Source organism: Talpa occidentalis, unplaced genomic scaffold, assembly GCF_014898055.3.
Source record: "Talpa occidentalis isolate TD23 unplaced genomic scaffold, MPIMG_talOcc4v2.1 talOcc4.6, whole genome shotgun sequence".
Lineage (NCBI taxonomy): Eukaryota > Metazoa > Chordata > Mammalia > Eulipotyphla > Talpidae > Talpa > Talpa occidentalis.
In genome coordinates, this window is record NW_023604972.1 from 24,036,928 (window position 1) to 24,056,086 (window position 19,159).

Sequence of the window (19,159 nt, forward strand, 5' to 3'; positions counted from 1 at the left end):
AAGTGATCATGGGCTTCAAAATAAATTGCAACTATGCAATTGAGTTTTCTCTCTTAAAGTACTTCCCTCAAGTACTTTTGGCTTGAGACTGAGCCTCCCTGAAATGACCTGTCTTATTACTTTATTCCTCCCTAAGGAATGGATTTTAACATACACACACACGTGAAAAAAATCATTTAAAAAAGAGCAGGTAGTTATTAAGATAAAATAATAAAAAACTATAACCATCACATAAAGAAGCAATCCTGTCGATCTGTTTGAAAAAGAGTTAGAATATATACTGATACTATTAAATTGTAATTTGATGCAGTGTCAGGAAATATATAGACCTGATACAATTAGAAATGAAGAAGATGGCAATAAACCAAGTGACAGCATTAGTCTCTAAGAATAAACAAGGTGAATGTTTTCACACTGTTTCATGTTTGTGTATGGAACATCAAGTCTATTGAAGATCTCTTGCTCATTACATGGTATATTTCACATGAGACCAAGCACAACCACTATGTTCTGTGGAATGTTGTTCTAATAACTAAGAGCAAAGATTAGCATCTACTCTCATCTTCCTAAAAGGAAGAAAGAAGAGAACAATTTCTGGGCTGTTAGGGAAGGCTGATAGTCAAATGGACAGAGGCATTGGCTTTCGTGGCTGTAATTACATAGGAATGCACAGTGATAGAGTAAGACTTAAACTTTTCTTCCTATTGTTTGAATAAGCATTGTCTTTGACTAGGTACCTTCCTGAAAGTGGTCTGCAAGTCCATCAACTGACCCTCTGATTTCCTCTGTAACCTAACCTTCAGCACAATGTGCTCCAACATTTATCTGTCTTCTCAACCTTTCTCCACACACCTTGCCTTCATTTTAAAATTTAAAATAGATAAGGGCAAAAAGAATACAAGGGGAATTATATACCATGGAGTGTCAGGGTTGACAGTAACAATGAGAAGACATTCTACTTTTTATCATTCTGCTAACATAAATCCTGTTTACTTTTCACCAAAATGGAAGTCTCAAATCAGCTCTAAATCTTGGCAGGCATGGGGAGTAATACTGAATATATACACAAACATATAAGAGTATATGTGTGTGTGTATGTGTAGTTTATGCCTATCTTAGGGATGTTTTAGTTATAAGTTATACAAAAATCTGACTAATATAAGGGTTTAAAGATTAAGTTTTTCTTACATTAAGTATTGGATTGAAATAGGTAGTTGTGGGTGATAGACTGACACTGCAATCATATCTCAACACATTCTCTACCAGATCGCTACATTTACATTAAGTATTGGATTGAAATAGGTAGTTGTGGGTGATAGACTGACACTGCAATCATATCTCAACACATTCTCTACCAGATCGCTACATTTACATTAAGTATTGGATTGAAATAGGTAGTTGTGGGTGATAGACTGACACTGCAATCATATCTCAACACATTCTCTACCAGATCGCTACATTTACATTAAGTATTGGATTGAAATAGGTAGTTGTGGGTGATAGACTGACACTGCAATCATATCTCAACACATTCTCTACCAGATCGCTACATTTACATTAAGTATTGGATTGAAATAGGTAGTTGTGGGTGATAGACTGACACTGCAATCATATCTCAACACATTCTCTACCAGATCGCTCTCAAAGTCTCAAGATGGATTCTCATCTGTAACGAGTCATGATGAAGATAAGAATCAGGGGTATTAACAACTATATTTACCTCTTATTTTAAAAGTATGGGTGTTTCAAAAAGTTCTCAGCATATATCAAAATACAGCCAACTGTATCACACTGCCATCCCTAGGTATTAGTATTTACTTTTTCCAGTCTCTGTAGTGGATGTGGCAAGCAGAAGTGGGATTGGAATGAGTGTTAAATTCATCAGTCAATGTACTTCCACAATGCTTAAACATACCGGGGTATGTATATGTGTTATTATTTGTCTGTATGTGTGTGTATATGTGCATATGTATGGACTTCAACATGTCCCCCACTGCTTTGCCATGTGAAATATAGCTCAACCTATAAAGCCAAACTCAAAAGTGGGTGATTCAAGAGTTCTTTTCCTTCTTAAAACAAGTTTTTCTCTGCTGTAATCTGGTAGAATTTTGCTCATCTTTACATTTCTTAATTATCATATTAAGATTAGTTGTATAATTTGAGACTCAGTTTTTTTCCCCAAGAATAGGAACCATGTATTTTTCATCTTCATGAAGTAGCTCTAGAACATTAACAGTCAGTATTCAGTATGTTTGATGACTAAATACATGGAAAAAAGAAAAAAAATCCAAAATCCAAATGTTATAAATTAATGTTGCAACCCACACCATTTTCTTTTCAATATATTCTAAATAACTTATATAGCAATTAGATAGACTTTGATGCATGACTTCTTAGAATGTAATACATAAGACAGGAAGGCAAATTTCCTTCTTAAAAAAGATAGCATTATTCAAACTGGCCCAGCCCTTATGGAAAGCAGTATAGAGGTATCTCAAAACATTAAATATGGATCTACCATTTGACCCAGTAATTCCACTCCTAGGCATCAATCCAAAAAATTCAAAAAACACTAATTCAAAAGGAAACTTTCACTTCCATGTTTATTGCAGTACTCTTTACTATAGCTAGGCAAACAACCAAACTGCCCTGGAAGAGATGAGCGGATCAAGAAGATGGAATACTACTCAGCTATCAAAAAGGGAAAACCCCTGTCATTTGTGGCAATATGGACAGAGCTTGAAAAGATAATGCTAAGTAAAATAAGTAAGGAGAACGATAAATACTGGAAGGGGTCACTAATATGTGGTATATAAAGTAACAAAAGAAAGCTGAAAAACTAATCCTTAATAACTGACACACCACAGGGGGAGGGCTGAGGAAAGAGAAAGAATGAGGAAGGAAGGAGGCATAATGGTCTGTGGTGGTGGAGTATGGGCGAGTTGGTGGGTGTGCAATGTAATACCTGGTCATTATGTAATACCTGCAATGTAATACCTGGTATTACCAGCAGGTAATACCTGGTCAGGATACCCCAATGTTACCTCAGTTAACAATAATTAAAAAAAAGGATAGCATTATTTTATTATCTTTAATTAGGAGCAGATTTGAAATCTATCATAACCTGGTGAAAACTATCATCAGTAAGTTAAAGAATAAAAAGAAAGAACAGTCGATGTCAGCTATACCAACATAATAATTACTGTTTTTCAACATTTAGGCAATAATCTCATCAATTCTTCCGTCACTGTTAGGCTAGTTGCAGCTAAGTCATTCTGGCCCACCTCCCAGGGAAGATCAGGATATAGCTGCATCCAAATTGCAAATATTCTAGAAGTTAATAAGATTTTTAAATGATCATGGGGATTAGCTCAGAAATACAAACCCTCAAATTTTCCTAAACCAAAAATTAGCTTTTGTACTATGCTTACAAAACTCTAAGGTAACTAGATAATGTGAAAGCCAAGTTGTAAGTCCATTCATTACAAATACATGAACGAATTTATTTGTATGTTCCCTGTCTCTACTCTATGTGGAGATGTGAACCTAGGAAGCATACAGGTATCTATTACCAGATTAATAAAAATAAAATGTCTCACTGGGGAGATTATGATGAAAACATATCTGAAAGAGGGGAAGTACCTGGCTTTATGCAGCAGGTAAAAAAAAAAGAAAGATTTTTAGAACCAGGTGAAAATAATATAAAAGAGCAGAGATAGAACCAGCAATGTATACAGGCTAAGAAAAGTTACAAGTAGGTTAACTTGGAGTGTGGTCATGGCTGTGATATTGGGAACTTCTGAGAAGAGGAATGAAACATTTCTGGACACTTGGTAAAACTGCAGTGGGTCTACTTTGATGCCTAGAAAGAAAAAAACTTGCAAAATTGATTCCTTTTCTATTTATCTAGGATCTCCTGGAATACAGCACTTAACTAGTTATAGTGGGGGCCCTGCAGCCTCTTTTCCTTTGGATCTGCTGTCATTTATGGTAAGATTAGGATCTTGGGTGATTGGCTGCTCTGCCTCTGGAAATTAATATCTACCTACATAATGGTCATTAAAAAAAGATGTGAACTTTACATGCTTTTCCTGATCATAACACATAAGTGTTTAGGATGTAATCAATTTCATCCCAAACATGTATTACCTTACACAGATGGCCACTAATGGGCACTGTGGGAATTATAGATTCAGCAAGTGTTGAAACATGATAAAATTCCCATGGCATTTATGGAATTAAAAAACCCCAAATACTAATTTTACTTTCAAAATGTCACATTGCCAGAGTTATAAAGGTTTCAGATTGATGACTCTTTGACATAATATAGACTTAGTTATCACTGAAAAATCATGAAATAATATTTACTGACCTAGCAAAGCCCTTGATAATCTTATTTTTTTCTTTCAAAATTAATAATTACACAGAATTTAAAAAAAGGCGTAGAAATACAAAATTTCTACCCTAGTGAAGATCAAAAGCTTCATGCAGAGTATTCAAAAACTATATGGTAAATATATTATGACAGCTTTAGAAATTATGTTTTTTCTAGTACATGTATATTTTGCTAAATAACAGAACCTCAAAATGACTTACTACCATATTAGCAAATTTCTATCAGTGCCAAAGGTTATTTTGTACTTTTAAAAGTTTACGATATGCTCCTAAATGAGAAAAAGTGTAATAATCAGACTCATAGCAACTTAGGCTTCAGATTACAACATACACTATTTGGCAGAAGTTTCTTTAAAGACAAGGAAATTATAAATAGTAAAGTTCTCAGAGTAAATATGGATAAATATGGATACTAGTAATATTTGGTAATCTTTATTTCAACATGAAATAAAATTATTACTTGGAAGATGAAAACATATTTCCTTAACATTTCCAAGTTCAGTTAATACCTCAGGAAAGTTAACTAAGGGAATATACAGGTATTGCTGAGTTACAACGTTAATAATAAAATACCAAGAGTCAATATGTACCCAAAGGCAGCAAGTGGGAAGTAAAATTGAAAGTTAGAAATTTATGCAAATCCTCAGGTTTGTAAGAGCTTGTCTTATTCTTCAGTCTTTAGTAGTATATTGTTTCATGATGTGGTTTCATGCAGGTGTGCCTCTTTCCCTGATCCACCTGCAGGCCCTGCAGTCTCACTTAGAAACTAGCTCTTTTCCAAGCACACTTGCATCCCTGACTTACTTCATTACCAAGTCTATCTTGTGCAGGTAGTTCTGGGCAAGATAGGATGAACCAATGAGTGCTTTCTTTCCTGGACTTTGTATTTCAGAATAAATCAGCAGAGACTGTTCTTTGGATGCCTCCCTGCCTTGCACTCCTTTGCCCTTACTGGTATCTGTTTGTCCTAGACCCTGGCTGTCTGGCTGTCTTCAAGTCCCAAGTCATTAGCCATGGGACCAGGAACCTAGAAGTTTCCAGAATCACCTGAAGGGCTATTACACAGCCAGAGTTTCTGAATTTCCCATTAAGTCTGAGGTGATGCCTGAAAGTGTGTAATGACGCTGCTGCTGCTGACTTAATGACCTAAACTTAGGAGAAGCGTTTATTCTTGTGCAAGGTTGACAAACTTTTTCTGTAAAGGAAGAGCATAAACATAAGAAAGGGGTATCTTCTTAGTTTGGGTGACTAAACACACACACACACACACACACACACAAATCCTCCAACACAAATTAATAGTTGATTTTAAATCTTAAAGAATTAAGAATGAGTCAAGCAATCAAGAGAGGTGGGGAGGAAATTCCAAACAGGAGAAATCACAAGGACAAAGACAGAGGAATGCAAAAACATATTGTGTGTGAGAATTTGCCATTTAATCAAATGGGAACAATAAATGAAGCAAGGTTGGTGGTATTTAAATGATACCAATTCAATTGGATTGTTTGAAGGATGAAATTGGATTGGTCATCTCAAACTTTTTTTTTTTTAAAGATTTATTTGTTTATGTATACAAGAGCTGGGGTACAGGCAGAGATGCGGGGTGTGAGAGGATTCACCAGAGACAGAGTGGGGAACAGAACAGGCAGACTGACTGAAATACAATGCTGAGGGGAGCAGCGGGCGAGACAGGAGAGGTCTGCCTCGCCATGTGGGTTTCTCTCTGGCCGGCCGGGGATGGAATTTGTGCTGCAGAGGCTGCAGATTGCTTCATAGTGTGGTGCTTAACCCCTTGCACTACCAGGGAGGCCCGCAAGCTTTTTTAGAATAGTATGTTAGGAGTAGAGGATGGAGCAGTTGGCAAAGAATGGAAGCTGAAGGATATGTGTGCTGTGTTGAGGATTCCAAAGGATAAGGGCATTTGGGAAAGAATTTTAGAGGGCAGAGACAGGATCAGATTTGTGTTTCAGAAAGTTCACTGGTGGTCAAGAGGGGGTGGATTAGGAAGTGTGGAACTGCAAAATCAGTAAAGAGGTTGTTGCAATCCTCCTGCTCTTCAGCTTTAAAATGATGGCCCCAGACTGCAATTGTGTTGGGGCTGTGGGATCCTGTCTTCTATGGTGCAGTTCTCAAAAATGCTGGGGGCCTCTGTTCTGCATCCCATGGGGCATGATTCCCTGTGCCTTTTCTTCTCAGCACATTCCCTGAGCCTTTTCTCTCTTAGCACATAACAATGGGGTTTTCTGGAAAAGGAGAAACCCATGCAACTCTTTTCTTTCAGTTTAAGCCAAACTACAGTACATTAAAACATTAGAATGGCTCATTTATTTGCCTGCTTCTGGAGAAATCATGCAATCAGTTAATTTTTTCAAGGCCAAGAAATAAATTTTAACTTGGTGCTTTCTGAACCACAGAAATCATATTTGAACTCTCACACAGCCAAGGGCTTGCCAAATAAGGCCAGAATTCACACACCCAGCTGAAAAGAATCAGGATCTGAGAAGCAATTGGGTGTAGCCTGCTAGAACAACACATCCATCTTCTCTGAGAAGACAGCAATACCCAGTGTGGAAAGTCTACCACGAAGCATTTGTAATTAAGAAATTGGCCAAAAGGTGAAGCATGTGATGAAACATCTTTAGGAAATCTTAAATACTTTAAACATGGAGATTATAAGGATGAGTTGAAGGAAAATCATGAAAAACCTAGTTCTGCCTTTATTTTTAAGGAAATAGAGCACAGTACATTGAGCACACAGAGGCTGCATAATTCACTAAAATGACATAATCTGAACATGCTAACCTTCCAACCCTGAGTGCTGATCAAGTTAGAGGTTATGCAACTACACACTTGGTTATGTTTTATTTTTTAAGTCTCCAACATTTTACATACAGAGTCTTTCTTTCTTTTACACCTACCTGGCAATATAACATATGGATTATTATTAATAGGGGATTCGGAATCAAGACAGAACTGGGACTTCAGTCCCTACTCTGCCAACCACTCTATGTGTCTTTCAACAAGTAATTTAGCTAAGAATTTCTACATCAGCAGCAAGATCAGGCTAAAAATACTGATTTAACAGGGTTATTTTGATCAATCATCTCAATGTTTTTAGTATGTAGGGAAAATGTGGAATACTTATCTATGGCTCAACTATGTTTCTGTATAGGACATTTGTTCTCTTAATGTTAATAAATGATGTATGTCATAAAAAATTGAAAAGCAAAAATTGCAAGAAAGCAAAGACAAAACGTAACAAGAAACAGAAGTTATAACATTGCCGTGCTCTCCTTAGAGGCCCTAGAACTGCGTGACCATGGTAAAGAGCAGAGGACTTGAGCTTTGTAAATGCTCATGAAGTGGCAGATCTTATTAGTGGATGAGTTGACAGACAGCAATATTCTTAAGCAAACAGTAAAACAGGAAACTACTGGAATTCTAAACCGCGAAATCACCAGTACATCATGTAAATTTTCATCTAGTGCATTTCATTTTTTAGTACAAATGAAAGTAATATTTGCAGCTACTAAGAATAGAAGTGGTAGTTTTATCTGAAAAAAACCTCCCATTCTACTGCAGAAGTTACTGTGTACTTGGCATGAACAAATGTTCAAGAAAAGTCCTGTTTTCTATTAAGTTTTATATTTCTCTAAGAATCCTCTAAACCACTCCTTACCACATGTTGCAAAGGGTGTTAAACTGTTGTCTTTAGTCACACTTAGTGTAATGGCTGATCTATATTATACCACATCAAGGCAGTCTTTAAAAAAAAAAAATCACAGAAATGCCAACCATATTTTGGGGAAGAGTAAAGGAAATAACAAAAGAAGATCGCTACCTTGATACCCTATCTGAGTGCTTTATCCAGCCCTATCTGAAATAACTTTTTTTTTTTGTCATTTATAAGTTTACTGCCTACCTCCTACCACTAAACTAGGCAAGGATTTTTCTATCCTCTCCCTCCTTTTCCTGCTGTGCCTTGGGGTCCAGAATGGAGCCTGCCATGTGCTCAGACATTTGTGGTTGTGGTTGAAGCTTTTCAGCCATGAACTTTTCATACTCCTAGATTATATAATGTGGAAGGCAGGCTTTTTAAGTGAAATGTTTAAAAGTATTAGCTCCTTTTCTAACATAGCCTTATAATAATCCTTAGTGACAACACATTTGATACCAACATCCTCCATGTGTAGAAAGCATGAACTTTTAACAGTAATAGGGGACAGGATTTCATTAAGCAAGCAATTACTAAATAAGTTTAGCTTCTGAATAAATTATTCAATTGAACCATTCATTTATTCATTGAATAATTTATTCAGTAATTAACATGGGCCAACCAGGCAGGCACTAGAGGCACAGTGATGAATACCATAAAAACGCTCCTGGCTCTTATGAATCTTCAATCTAGAGGAGGCCATACTCTGATCATAAATCACAAAACATGCATAAAATACAACATTGCCATCTGCTTCAAAGGAGTGTGAGATGATGCCAAAATTATAGCTTTCTAATTCCTCACACTCAGAAATAGTCCTCTCTGACCCAAAATCTATTAAAAAAAAAAACAGAAAAAAAGTATTGGAAACATTTTAATTTTTACAAACATACTTCACAGTACAGACCTCTTAACAAGAGAGTAACAGTTTTAGCACAAGGGAACTATTGCCTCCATTGCTATGCAGTTGAGACAGGTATTATCTCTGGTTCTGCTTTCTGTGCCATTCAATGTAAATAATCTGCTTTCCTAACATCAGAAGTGATTAGTAGATAATTAGAATAAAGTAGCAGATCAAAGGAGATGAGAATTTCAGAGAAACCACTGCTAATGAAGGATAAGATTTCACAATTATTCTGTTACTTATTTGCAATTTTCTCTGACCAACCATAAATCCTTTTAATTTCATTAAAAAATAATCTGATTTAAAAAGCATAGACCAATACTATAAGAGATTTCATAATCTGAAATTACAAGTCTAAATACATTATCTTTCAAAAGAATGAGGTTAAAGGAGGTAAAAACAGGTCAAGTGTGTCATCTTAAAGAATGAGACAACTGTAAATTCTCTCAAGTGGTGACAAAGAGACATGAAGAGGTGTTACTGTCCACAACACCCAAAGCAAGGCTACAGTTCTTCTCAAATTGGGTCAGGACACTTGAAGCATCTGATAAGATTCCAATAATCCCTTTTGCATTTAACTATGCAGACCTTCTTGTTTGGAAACAATGTGGCTTTCTAATAATAAACATCACTTCTTGACCTATATTTAGTAACAGAAAAAAAAAGAATTCAATGTTGGAACCCAAACTATGCAATCTTGTAGCAGAAATGGTGATTTTATTTTACAGATGGAGGTAAAGGCCTCAAATCCTACAACTTAACAACCACTGTCAGTAAGGATAACAGTATCTGGAAGACTTTTCAAACTTTCCTTGCCCTGGAAGGTGAGGGGGGTAAAAAGTATCAAAGAGGTGCACCAAGGGACAGCTGTCATTATCTTCCTGGATGTTCGCATCCTAGTTATTTATTTTTTTTCTTCAGCTTATGCTAGGAGTTATAGCTCCCACTGGAATAAGGATTTCACTAAAGTTCAAATACTGAATTTCTTATGTGAACAAATACTGGAGGGATAAGGTAGAGAGCAGGGTTTAAAACCTTTATCGTAACATTTTCACTTATTTTGTCATGATTACAAATATTCTTGTCTTCAGGAATTGATCCATAAATCTTTTAAATTTTGAATGTTTTTAAATAATGCCACTGAGAATGTGACCATGTGTAGGGTAAACGAATTAATCAGGCTTTTTATGCCACTAGCCTCTGTGGCTATCACCTGTGGCCTTGATCGTGTTCATACACAAAGCACTTGGGGGTGTGGGCCTGGGACACGAGTGCCTGATTGTGGGCACCTGGAGCATGCGTAGGGTCATGTACAAGTGTGCACACCTGAGCCTAGAGGCTGGGATGAGAGGTGCGGCAGCAGTGGGGACGATGAGTGGCATGACTATAGAAGAGGTGAGACCATGAGGTATGAGAGAATGCCAGAGAGAAAGAAAGCATAAAGATTTATGAGGGGCTAGGAGGCTTGGGTGCTGCCAGGCTCCTGATACCCAAGTTCCCCTTGTACTTTGTTGCCCCACAACACCGAGCTCTTTTGTGTCACTGATTCAAGTATGTTCAGGAACATCTCCTACATACATCACATTGATGTTCTGATTTTTTTATTTAAGATTTTATTTATTTATGCATATAAGAGCTGTGGTGTAGACCAGAGGTGCAGGGGGTGAGAAGATTTGTCATTGACAGAGTGGGGTGCAGACCAGGCAGATCTATTGAAATACACTGCTAATGGGAGCAGTGGGTGAGACAAGAGAGGTCTGCTGCCCCATGTGAGCCAGCAACCTGGCAGGGGATTGAATTTGTGCTGCAGTGGCTGCTGACAGCTTCACAGTGCTGAGACTTAACCCTTATGCCACCAGGGAGGCCCTCAATATTCTGACTTTTTGTTGAAAAGTTGAGGGAAGATGTTTATAGCTATTCTGAGAAGCACTTTTTCTAAAAAAATTCCTATGCAGATAAACTATTGGAGGTTTTAAAACTGCTTCGTGGAGCCCAGAGCTGTGACAAGTCTTCCATCACCATAATAAGGCCAAGGTGCAGGCTAACAGAGACTATAGAGCTGTGTCCTCACCTCCCTCCTTCTATACCCAGAGCAGCTCTGCTAGTGGCATCTGTCTCTCTATGTCTATATCCATAAATTGATAAATGTATAGATTCAGGCTATAATATTTGTTTGGGTAAAGGTCACTGTTCTTACAAAAGAGAAATTTGAAAACCATTCTCATAGTTTAAAATTCACCATCATAATAAATCCAATACTAAGGTCTACATCAAAGATTATGATCACATAACAAACAGATTGCATAGTCAACATATCTCATTTAAGGTAGCCAAGGAAGAAGTCAAAATGGGTGACCCCTAAGGCTATGATGCTTTATTTTACACCAGGGCAGCACCTGAGCAGGATCTGTGCTGTGACATATTGAAACTTGCCTCACTAGGGTGGTTTGATGGCAGTATACACGACTGCTATTGAACATTAAGCCATGACAGAATGGAAGCTCAGCGTGAGAAAGAAGTGATAGTACCTGGCTCTAGATATGTCACAACCCGGGGGTCCTCAAATGAGCAAGGAACTATTTTCAGAAAAATAATTCTCAAAGACTTGGGGGTCATGATGCCTTTTCTTTTCCCTTAAAAATCCTTAGCTCCTCTTAACTGATCAAATAAACTTTGCAGGCTCATTTCAAAAGTTACCACCTCTCTGAAAGCTTCCTTTGGACCTAGTTTGTGGGACATTCCTCTGGGTTCACTTTCAGACATGTTGGCCAGGTAATCATTATTTGCTTGTGCATCTATTCACCACCTAGTTAAAGTTAAGTGAATAAACAGCTGAATGAATCTATGGTTTTAGAGGTATGGGGTGTATACGGAAAACCAGTTCTAATTTAGTTCTAATTTGGAACAAACTGGCAGAGCAAGAGAAACATTCTCTGCCTTTCTGGGAATAAAAGTTAGAAAGCATGGTTTATCTTGAAGTAAGAAGGAATTAGGTATTATTTATCTCATTATTTTAGGTAAGAAGCAATTGTAAGGGAAATTTTTGTATTTGTATTTGTAGACCCCAAATATACACATACTCATAATGGATTTCAACAGGGAACTTAAATTTCAATGTGACTCACGATCGCCATCTTCTGGAAATAGGGTGAACACCTATTTCAGTTAAAAGTTGGGAGTCACAAGGCTTTTAATAACATTAAACACACACACACACACACACACACAGCACAACTGTTTAACATATAAAACCTAATCTATAAACTCTAGGACATTCAGAGTATAGTCTGTTTAAGGCACATTAAATATGAACTCTAGGATTTCCGAAAGGATACTTTAAGTAGAAGCAAAATTTAAAGTTTAGAATCCATTTTCAAATATTTGTCATTTGTTATATTAATTAACTATAATTATTATATTATCCTATCTCATTTCTGTGGGGGTAAAGAGCTACATTATATTCGGGCTGTGTGGAAAAAGGATAAATTAGGGGTGAGGTTGGAAGGTGACACATACTCTAAGATAAGGCTTCTGCGAAATAAGGACACAAAAATAAGTTCAAATATAGGGGAGTCATGAGATGCTTCTAAACATCTCCACTTCCTAAAGTGATCATCATCGGTTGAGACTGGAGAATGACATGTAGAGTCACACACAGCAATGACATTAGAGAGAAAGCCACCTGCAGCTGGAGCAAGAACTTCCTCAGGATGACACAGAGGGCAGGGCACAAGAGAGAAGAGGGGAGAAAAGTTCAGGGGAGCATCAGCAGCACTGGGCACATTTCAAGACAGGAAGCACCAGGACATTGAGACAGAAGGAGGAGGAAAAAAAATGTCAGCCTCTATTCACCTGAAGGCAATAGACAAACTTGCTTCTGGCAGTACAACATGAATACAGTTGAAGAAATGATGTAAATAGCGAGTTATTTAATGAAAAGTTAAAGGTTAGAATGAAAATAATTGAGTGGCTAAGAGCTTGACCTCTGGAGTCAGAGTGAGAATTTGAGCTCACCCTCTCCTGAACTGTGCAACCTCAGCCAACTTGCTTAACTTGCTTAACCAACTTGCTTTCATGCATCTGTAAAACTGGGAAAATTAACAGTACCTACCTCAAAGGAATGGTGTGAAGATTAAATAAATAGATGCAAGAGCTATGAATAGCACCTGACACTTGGTAAGTACTATACAAAATGTTTGCTATTCTAAATGAAGAAAGCAATTCCTGTCATGTATAAAGTATCAATTGCACTGTATCCATCACTTTCCCTCTGAAACGGCCTTGGTTTCTTAATCTGGAAAGTGAAAAAAATCTATAGATGTGATGATAGATATGAGGGAGTATCTAAGGGAGGGATGACTAGCAATGTGCAAGTACTGGGTTGTTCACTTATATGTGACTATTCGCTATAAAGGCAAACAGGCTGTATGTGTTACATTTTTATATCACACATTCTACACATGTATTAACTACAGGTACATATATATGACTTGTGCATGTGCATGTATGCCTGGAGGGAGGCACACTTATCGTCAGCAGCACAGATGCATGGAACATGCCAGCAAGATGACTAGACAAAGCTAATTTTGATCCAACACTGTGAAAAGAGTGATGATCTTTACAAAGTAATTCCAGAGGACTTTTCAGCAAAAATTTGAACTGATCTGAAGATTTGTTGACGCTAAGGACAGAGGAGATTCAATAGTAAGTGGCCTGTCAAGATACTTTGATTTTTCTTTTATTGGCCCCTTGAGTAAAGATTAAAGTTTTCTGGAAATCCAACGTCTGTGTGAGTGAGACAGTCTTGCACATACCTTCTCAATCAGCTCATAGCTCTCTTCAAGCTTGAGCAGCCTGTTCTGAATGGACGTGGACGCGCGCTCGTAGACCACTCGCCACTCCTGGAAGTCACTCTCGGAGATCTCAGCCACAGCAAAACACAAAGTTCTTAGCCCTGAAAAAATGTAGCAGACATCCCAGCACCAAATCAGATTTTATTCAGAAGACTGATGCCTCCCTTTTTACTTAGCAAACTGCCATTCTAAAATGCTGATTTAATTCAAACAATAGCTTCAAGTCCATTTCAAATCTGATAAAAGTTCTATGTAAAATATGTATCAATGCTCCCCTGGCCTTTAACATCCCCATCCCATCCTGCTTCTAATTCCCAGCTCTCTTAATCCAGCCTCCACGAATACAGTGACTTTTCTAAAAATCCTAATCTTATTAGGTCATGCCTTTGCTTGCAATCTTCTGTTCTCCAGGATGAAGTTCAAACTCCAAATCTAGCTCATTCGCCATATATCAACTGCCGTCAGCCTCACTTCCTGCTGTTCACGTCCTACATGGGGCCTGTGAACATGCTGGTCATCTTTTCTCCATTCTCCCTCCCAGTCCTCTCCACCATCTGCCTGTCTACTCTAAGACTCAGCTCTGAAAGTCCTCCTCTGGCCCAGATCCCACACACAGCAATCCCCAAACCCTCCTCTGATGTGACAATGTTTCATGGCATTTTTCTTGTGGGTCTTCCTCACTAGGTGTGACGTTCCTGGAGGGCATGGATACAGAGTTCCTCATGTCATTAACTCTAGCACTGAGCACAGTGCCTTCACAGATGCTTAAGAAAGGAAGAACAGAAGGATCCCCATGGGTCTATATGCTTGTTCATTACTGCTTTTACCACTGTAAACTTGTAGTATAAAGATGCCAAATACGGGCCTCCCAGGTGGCGCAGCGGTAGAGCGCTGGGTTGCGAAGCTGCCCGCGGCCTCTGCGGCGCCGGTTCTATCCCCGGCTGCTTCCCGGCCACCGGAGGAGGGTCCCACATGGCGCGCAGACCTCTCCTGCCGCCCGCTGCTCCCCTCAGCAGTGTACTTCGGTCCTTCTGCCTGCTCTGCTCCCCGCTCTGGCTCTGGTGAATTCTTTCACCCTCCCGCGCTTCTGACTGTACCCAGTGCATGCATAAACAAAAAAAAAAAAACCCAAACAAATAAATAAATAAAAACATACCTCTATTAAAGATGCCAAATACAATGGAGGGGTAGTAACAAAAAAGAAAATCTTTCAGAAACACTCGGGGTAAATAATCAAAGCTGATGTTTGAGGTTCCTCAAGTGCTTGTTACCTGTCAACTCTATAACTCACTTGGAGGCTATCTATTGCCAGAAAAATATCCATGAGTTGGGAACAAGGAAAGGCAAAAACATTTTGTCAACCACACCTTAGACAGTTAACTAGGCTGCTGAGTAGACAAAACCCTCACTCAATGTCATTTAATCCTTTGAAAGGTAGGTGTTAGTGACCTCAAATCAAATAAAACATGGGGGGCAACATGTCAGAAGTCAGAAGCCAAGGGCATACAACTTCCAAGACAGGAGAGGTTGTCTATTGCTGGATCTCCAAATGTAGAAGTTAAATATTTGGGGCTATATTAGGACATGATTTCTTTAGGAAACTTATGCTGGGGCAGACATGGAGAAGTGTTGTTTAGTGTAAGGCCAGAAAAAGGGGGTGGAGATGAAGACCAGGCCAATTCAAATGTGTCTAGAAGCTGTGCTATCTTTAATATCACAATCAGAGAAGAGAAAGATGTTCCCCAGGCCCTTCGAAGGAAAAGAATCCCTGCTGTGTGCTGGAAGTGGTACCTGGTAAACCCTGAGGTTGGGCTTGAAGAAATCTGAACTCCATGGGGGGTGGGGTGTGTATGTGTGTGTGGGGTGTGTGTGTGTGTGTGTGTTTCCCCATATCTCTCCCCCAACCCTGAAAGCACTTGTATCCTTTCTCAGCTTGGATCAAGAGGAAAAAAGGATTTGTCAGAGAGGTCAGGTTTCATGCCAGAGGCAACAGTTCCAGCTGAAGTAGACATGAGTGAAAACTTAGATGGGAGGCTTAGATACAGCTCTGTTCACTATTTTTTTTTAAAGTGTAGAGATAAGCTTCTACAAATTCTTGTAGTAACTGACCCTAATGTTTAACAACTCTCACTTCCTTTCACCGCCCCAGATCGCCCTGTGTTGCTGTGCAGCTGTGTATTTCAGGACAGAGACAGGACTAATACACATGTGGTCCGTGGACTCTCTGCATGCATGTGGGCCTGGTGGAAGGGGCTTAATATAAAGGTTGGAGTTGAAACTAAGTTGAATATAGGCCAGAGGAGGGTTACAGGTTTATAATAGATGTTCTCCTATATAGGGAAGTATTTTGGTTTATTCTCTTTTTTCTTACTCCAATTAGAATACCCAGTTCTTCCCTTTTTTGATTTCTTCTCCTAATTACTTTGTACTTACAGGTACAAAATAAAGTATTTAAGGTATAAATAGCATTCATTCTAAAAAGTGAACAGAATTATGGGTTCTATACCCACTCACTTGTGGGGATAAAGTCTCAAAATTTTAATGTATGTAGTTTTAGGAAAGAAAGAAAATACTGTGAGGGAACAGCAGACACAGGCACACCTCAGAGATATTGTGGGTTCATTTACAGACTGCCCCCACAGAGCCACTGTCTCCACAAAGGAGCCATACAAATGTTTCTGTCTCCAAAGCACATATAAAAGTTATGTTTGCACTGTACTGTACTCTGTAAAGTGTGCCACAGTTATGTCTAGAAAAAACAATGTAAATACCCTAATCAAACATTACTTTATTGCTAAAGTAATGCTAATCATCACCTGAGCCTTCAGTGAGTCCTAATCTTTTTGTTGGTGGAAGCTCTTATAAAAAAAACCCTGTATCTGGGAAGTACAGTAAAGCAAAGTGCGGTAGAACAAGGTAAGCCTGTAATATAACCCAAGTTATCAAGATGAATCATAGCTTTAGGAATCTCTAAGTAAAGGAAAAACAACAATCCTGAAAAACATGATTTCTTTTTATTTTAATCAAGTTTTACTGCCACGTTACACTCACCTTCTGTAGCAAACTGTTCTAAATGTTTTAGGGTAATTTCTTTATGTTTTGAAGTCTCTGCCAGTCGATCATAAATCACAGTGTCCTGGAGAACAAAGAGAAGGTATAACATGCGTTAAGTAAACAATCTGAGTTTATTGAAGTTGCTGCTGGTATAAGTATTAGCAGCAAATTAGTATGAGAACATAATCTCTTCACATATTAGTTTAAAGGCATAGAAACATTTTTTCCCCTAATAACACTGTTTCTATGATGACATTAAGCAATAAGGTTTAGTCCTATTTTTTCACCTTTCTCCTTTCTTAATAGATCCGTTTTCAAAAACTCATATCCTCTCAATACTACGCTTACCTCCAAACCTCGAAGGCTGGCAGGACAGTGTGGAGTGTTCCAGCAGTCAAACAAGTTTGGGAAATGCTACACTGAGCAAAGCAAAAGAGCTTGCCCCCTGCGGCGCTGTAATGCTTTTTAGAGCCTTTAAAATAGTAATGTACAGAGCGGATTTCTAAGGGGACGGTATGGTATGTGCTCCAAACTCATTATGTGCTCCAAACTCATTCACCATCGAACCTTTAAGGGCTCAGGGCATATTTATGGGACTGGTGCTCACAAAAGAAAAAATGCGAGAAAGCACAGGTCTCGATCCATTGAGAAGGCTGGTGTGACAGTGGGGAGAAGCTTGGAGACACCCAGTGATGCCTGACAGCTGAATTTTGCTGATTGTATCACTTTAAGACTCAATTGACTTAGTCCATAAAATCCAACCACTGGATTACCTTTAAAGTTCCTTTCAGCTTTAACTTTACGCCCCACTTAGGTTTCTCTAATTTTTGCCCCTTTATCAATTGCCAATTGTTCCTTCAGATATTCTTCAGTTTTGGTTTAATGTTTTAAGAATTTTAGTATTCAGCCTGCATGGTTTTATTAGACCAGGAAAAAATAAATCATTTACCTGCAATTACTTTCTCAGTGGTATAACCCATTTTGGGGTCTCCAGTGTCAGGGCTGAGATTTGGAAGCAGACTAATGGAGTATGATTTAGAACCCTTGAGAGTAAGAGAACTCAGTGACCTCAGAACAGATGGAATATTCCAGGCCCCAATTATGAATTTCTTTTCATTTTTCAGTGGCAGAATGGAAAGGGGGGCAAAGCAAAAGGAAATGATAATTTCCCCTCAAGGCTCCTTTATGAGAATGAAAGGTATAAATTATGAACTCTGTTTTTTCCAGAGGCTAATGAAATTTTCTGTTAAGTTAGAATAGACCATTTTAAAAATAAGAAAATCTTTAAAAAATTAAAAATCATCAGACCAACACTGATAAATAGTAAAGGTGGAGAGTTTAAATTTTGCAATGCATCCAGGTAGTCCAGGGAAAGAAACTGATGCTCAGGATAGCAGAAACTCATGTTCTGCCTTCTTTTTAGTACCAGGAAGGTAGGGTTAGAATGTGGTTTTCTGCATAAACCAAATGATTTTCAATGACAATCACTATGAGCTGTGCTTACATGTGAAAACTAAATACATAAAGATTATCTACTCACACCCAAAGTAAAAATGATTTATTCACAGGGCTATCTCCAGCATTGGGTACATTCGTAGAAAACAAAAATATTTTCTATTCAGGAATAAGGAATACATGTGCATCTCCTAGGATCAGACTGAGAACCTATGTCTATATTTACAGAAAATTCTAACTGGATTCAGCAATTTGGGGTCCTAGCCCTTGACAAGGTAAAGTGAAAAATCATACTGAGAGGATGCTACAGAAGCGACAGGGCATCGTCAGATTATTGTTCCTTAGTAAAGAGCCTAGGACTTCATGATCTTAGTGAATTTTCATTTAAAAAGTATTTTCCCTGATCATCTTTTACAATGATGGGCCAACATTGTTCTGTCTTATTCAGTGCTGGCTGGTACATAGCTAGTGTTCAAAAAAGTACTTGTTAGGGCCTCCCCGGTGGCGCAGCGGTTGAGCGCTGGGTTGTGAAGCTGCCCGCAGCCTCTGCAGCACCGGTTCCATCCCCGGCTGCTCCCCGGCCACCTGAGGAGGGTCCCACAAGGCGCGCAGACCTCTTCTGCCGCCCGCTGCTCCCCTCAGCAGTGTACTTCGGTCCTTCTGCCTGCTCTGCTCCCCACTCTGGCTCTGGTGAGTCCTCTTACCCTCTCGCGCTTCTGACTGTACCCAGTGCTTGTATAAATAAATAAATAAATCTTTTAAAAAATGTTATAATAAAAAAAA

The 19,159-nt window shown here is 38.5% G+C and overlaps 1 protein-coding gene across 3 annotated transcripts in view; it reads right to left on the bottom strand.

Moving 5' to 3' along the window:
* Positions 1–19,159, bottom strand: part of ATP8A1 (ATPase phospholipid transporting 8A1) — a 219,516-nt gene that overhangs the window by 95,214 nt on the left and 105,143 nt on the right. For all 3 annotated transcript variants that reach the window (XR_005128999.2, XM_037530697.2, XM_037530696.2), the window contains exons 20-21: positions 16,919–17,003; positions 13,829–13,968 (exon numbers count right to left, since the gene is read on the bottom strand). Coding sequence is in view for 2 of the 3 variants with exons in the window: in XM_037530697.2 (XP_037386594.1) it covers positions 13,829–13,968; positions 16,919–17,003 (225 nt within the window). In the remaining variant the exon portion in view is untranslated. The remainder of the gene's footprint in view (positions 1–13,828; positions 13,969–16,918; positions 17,004–19,159) is intronic.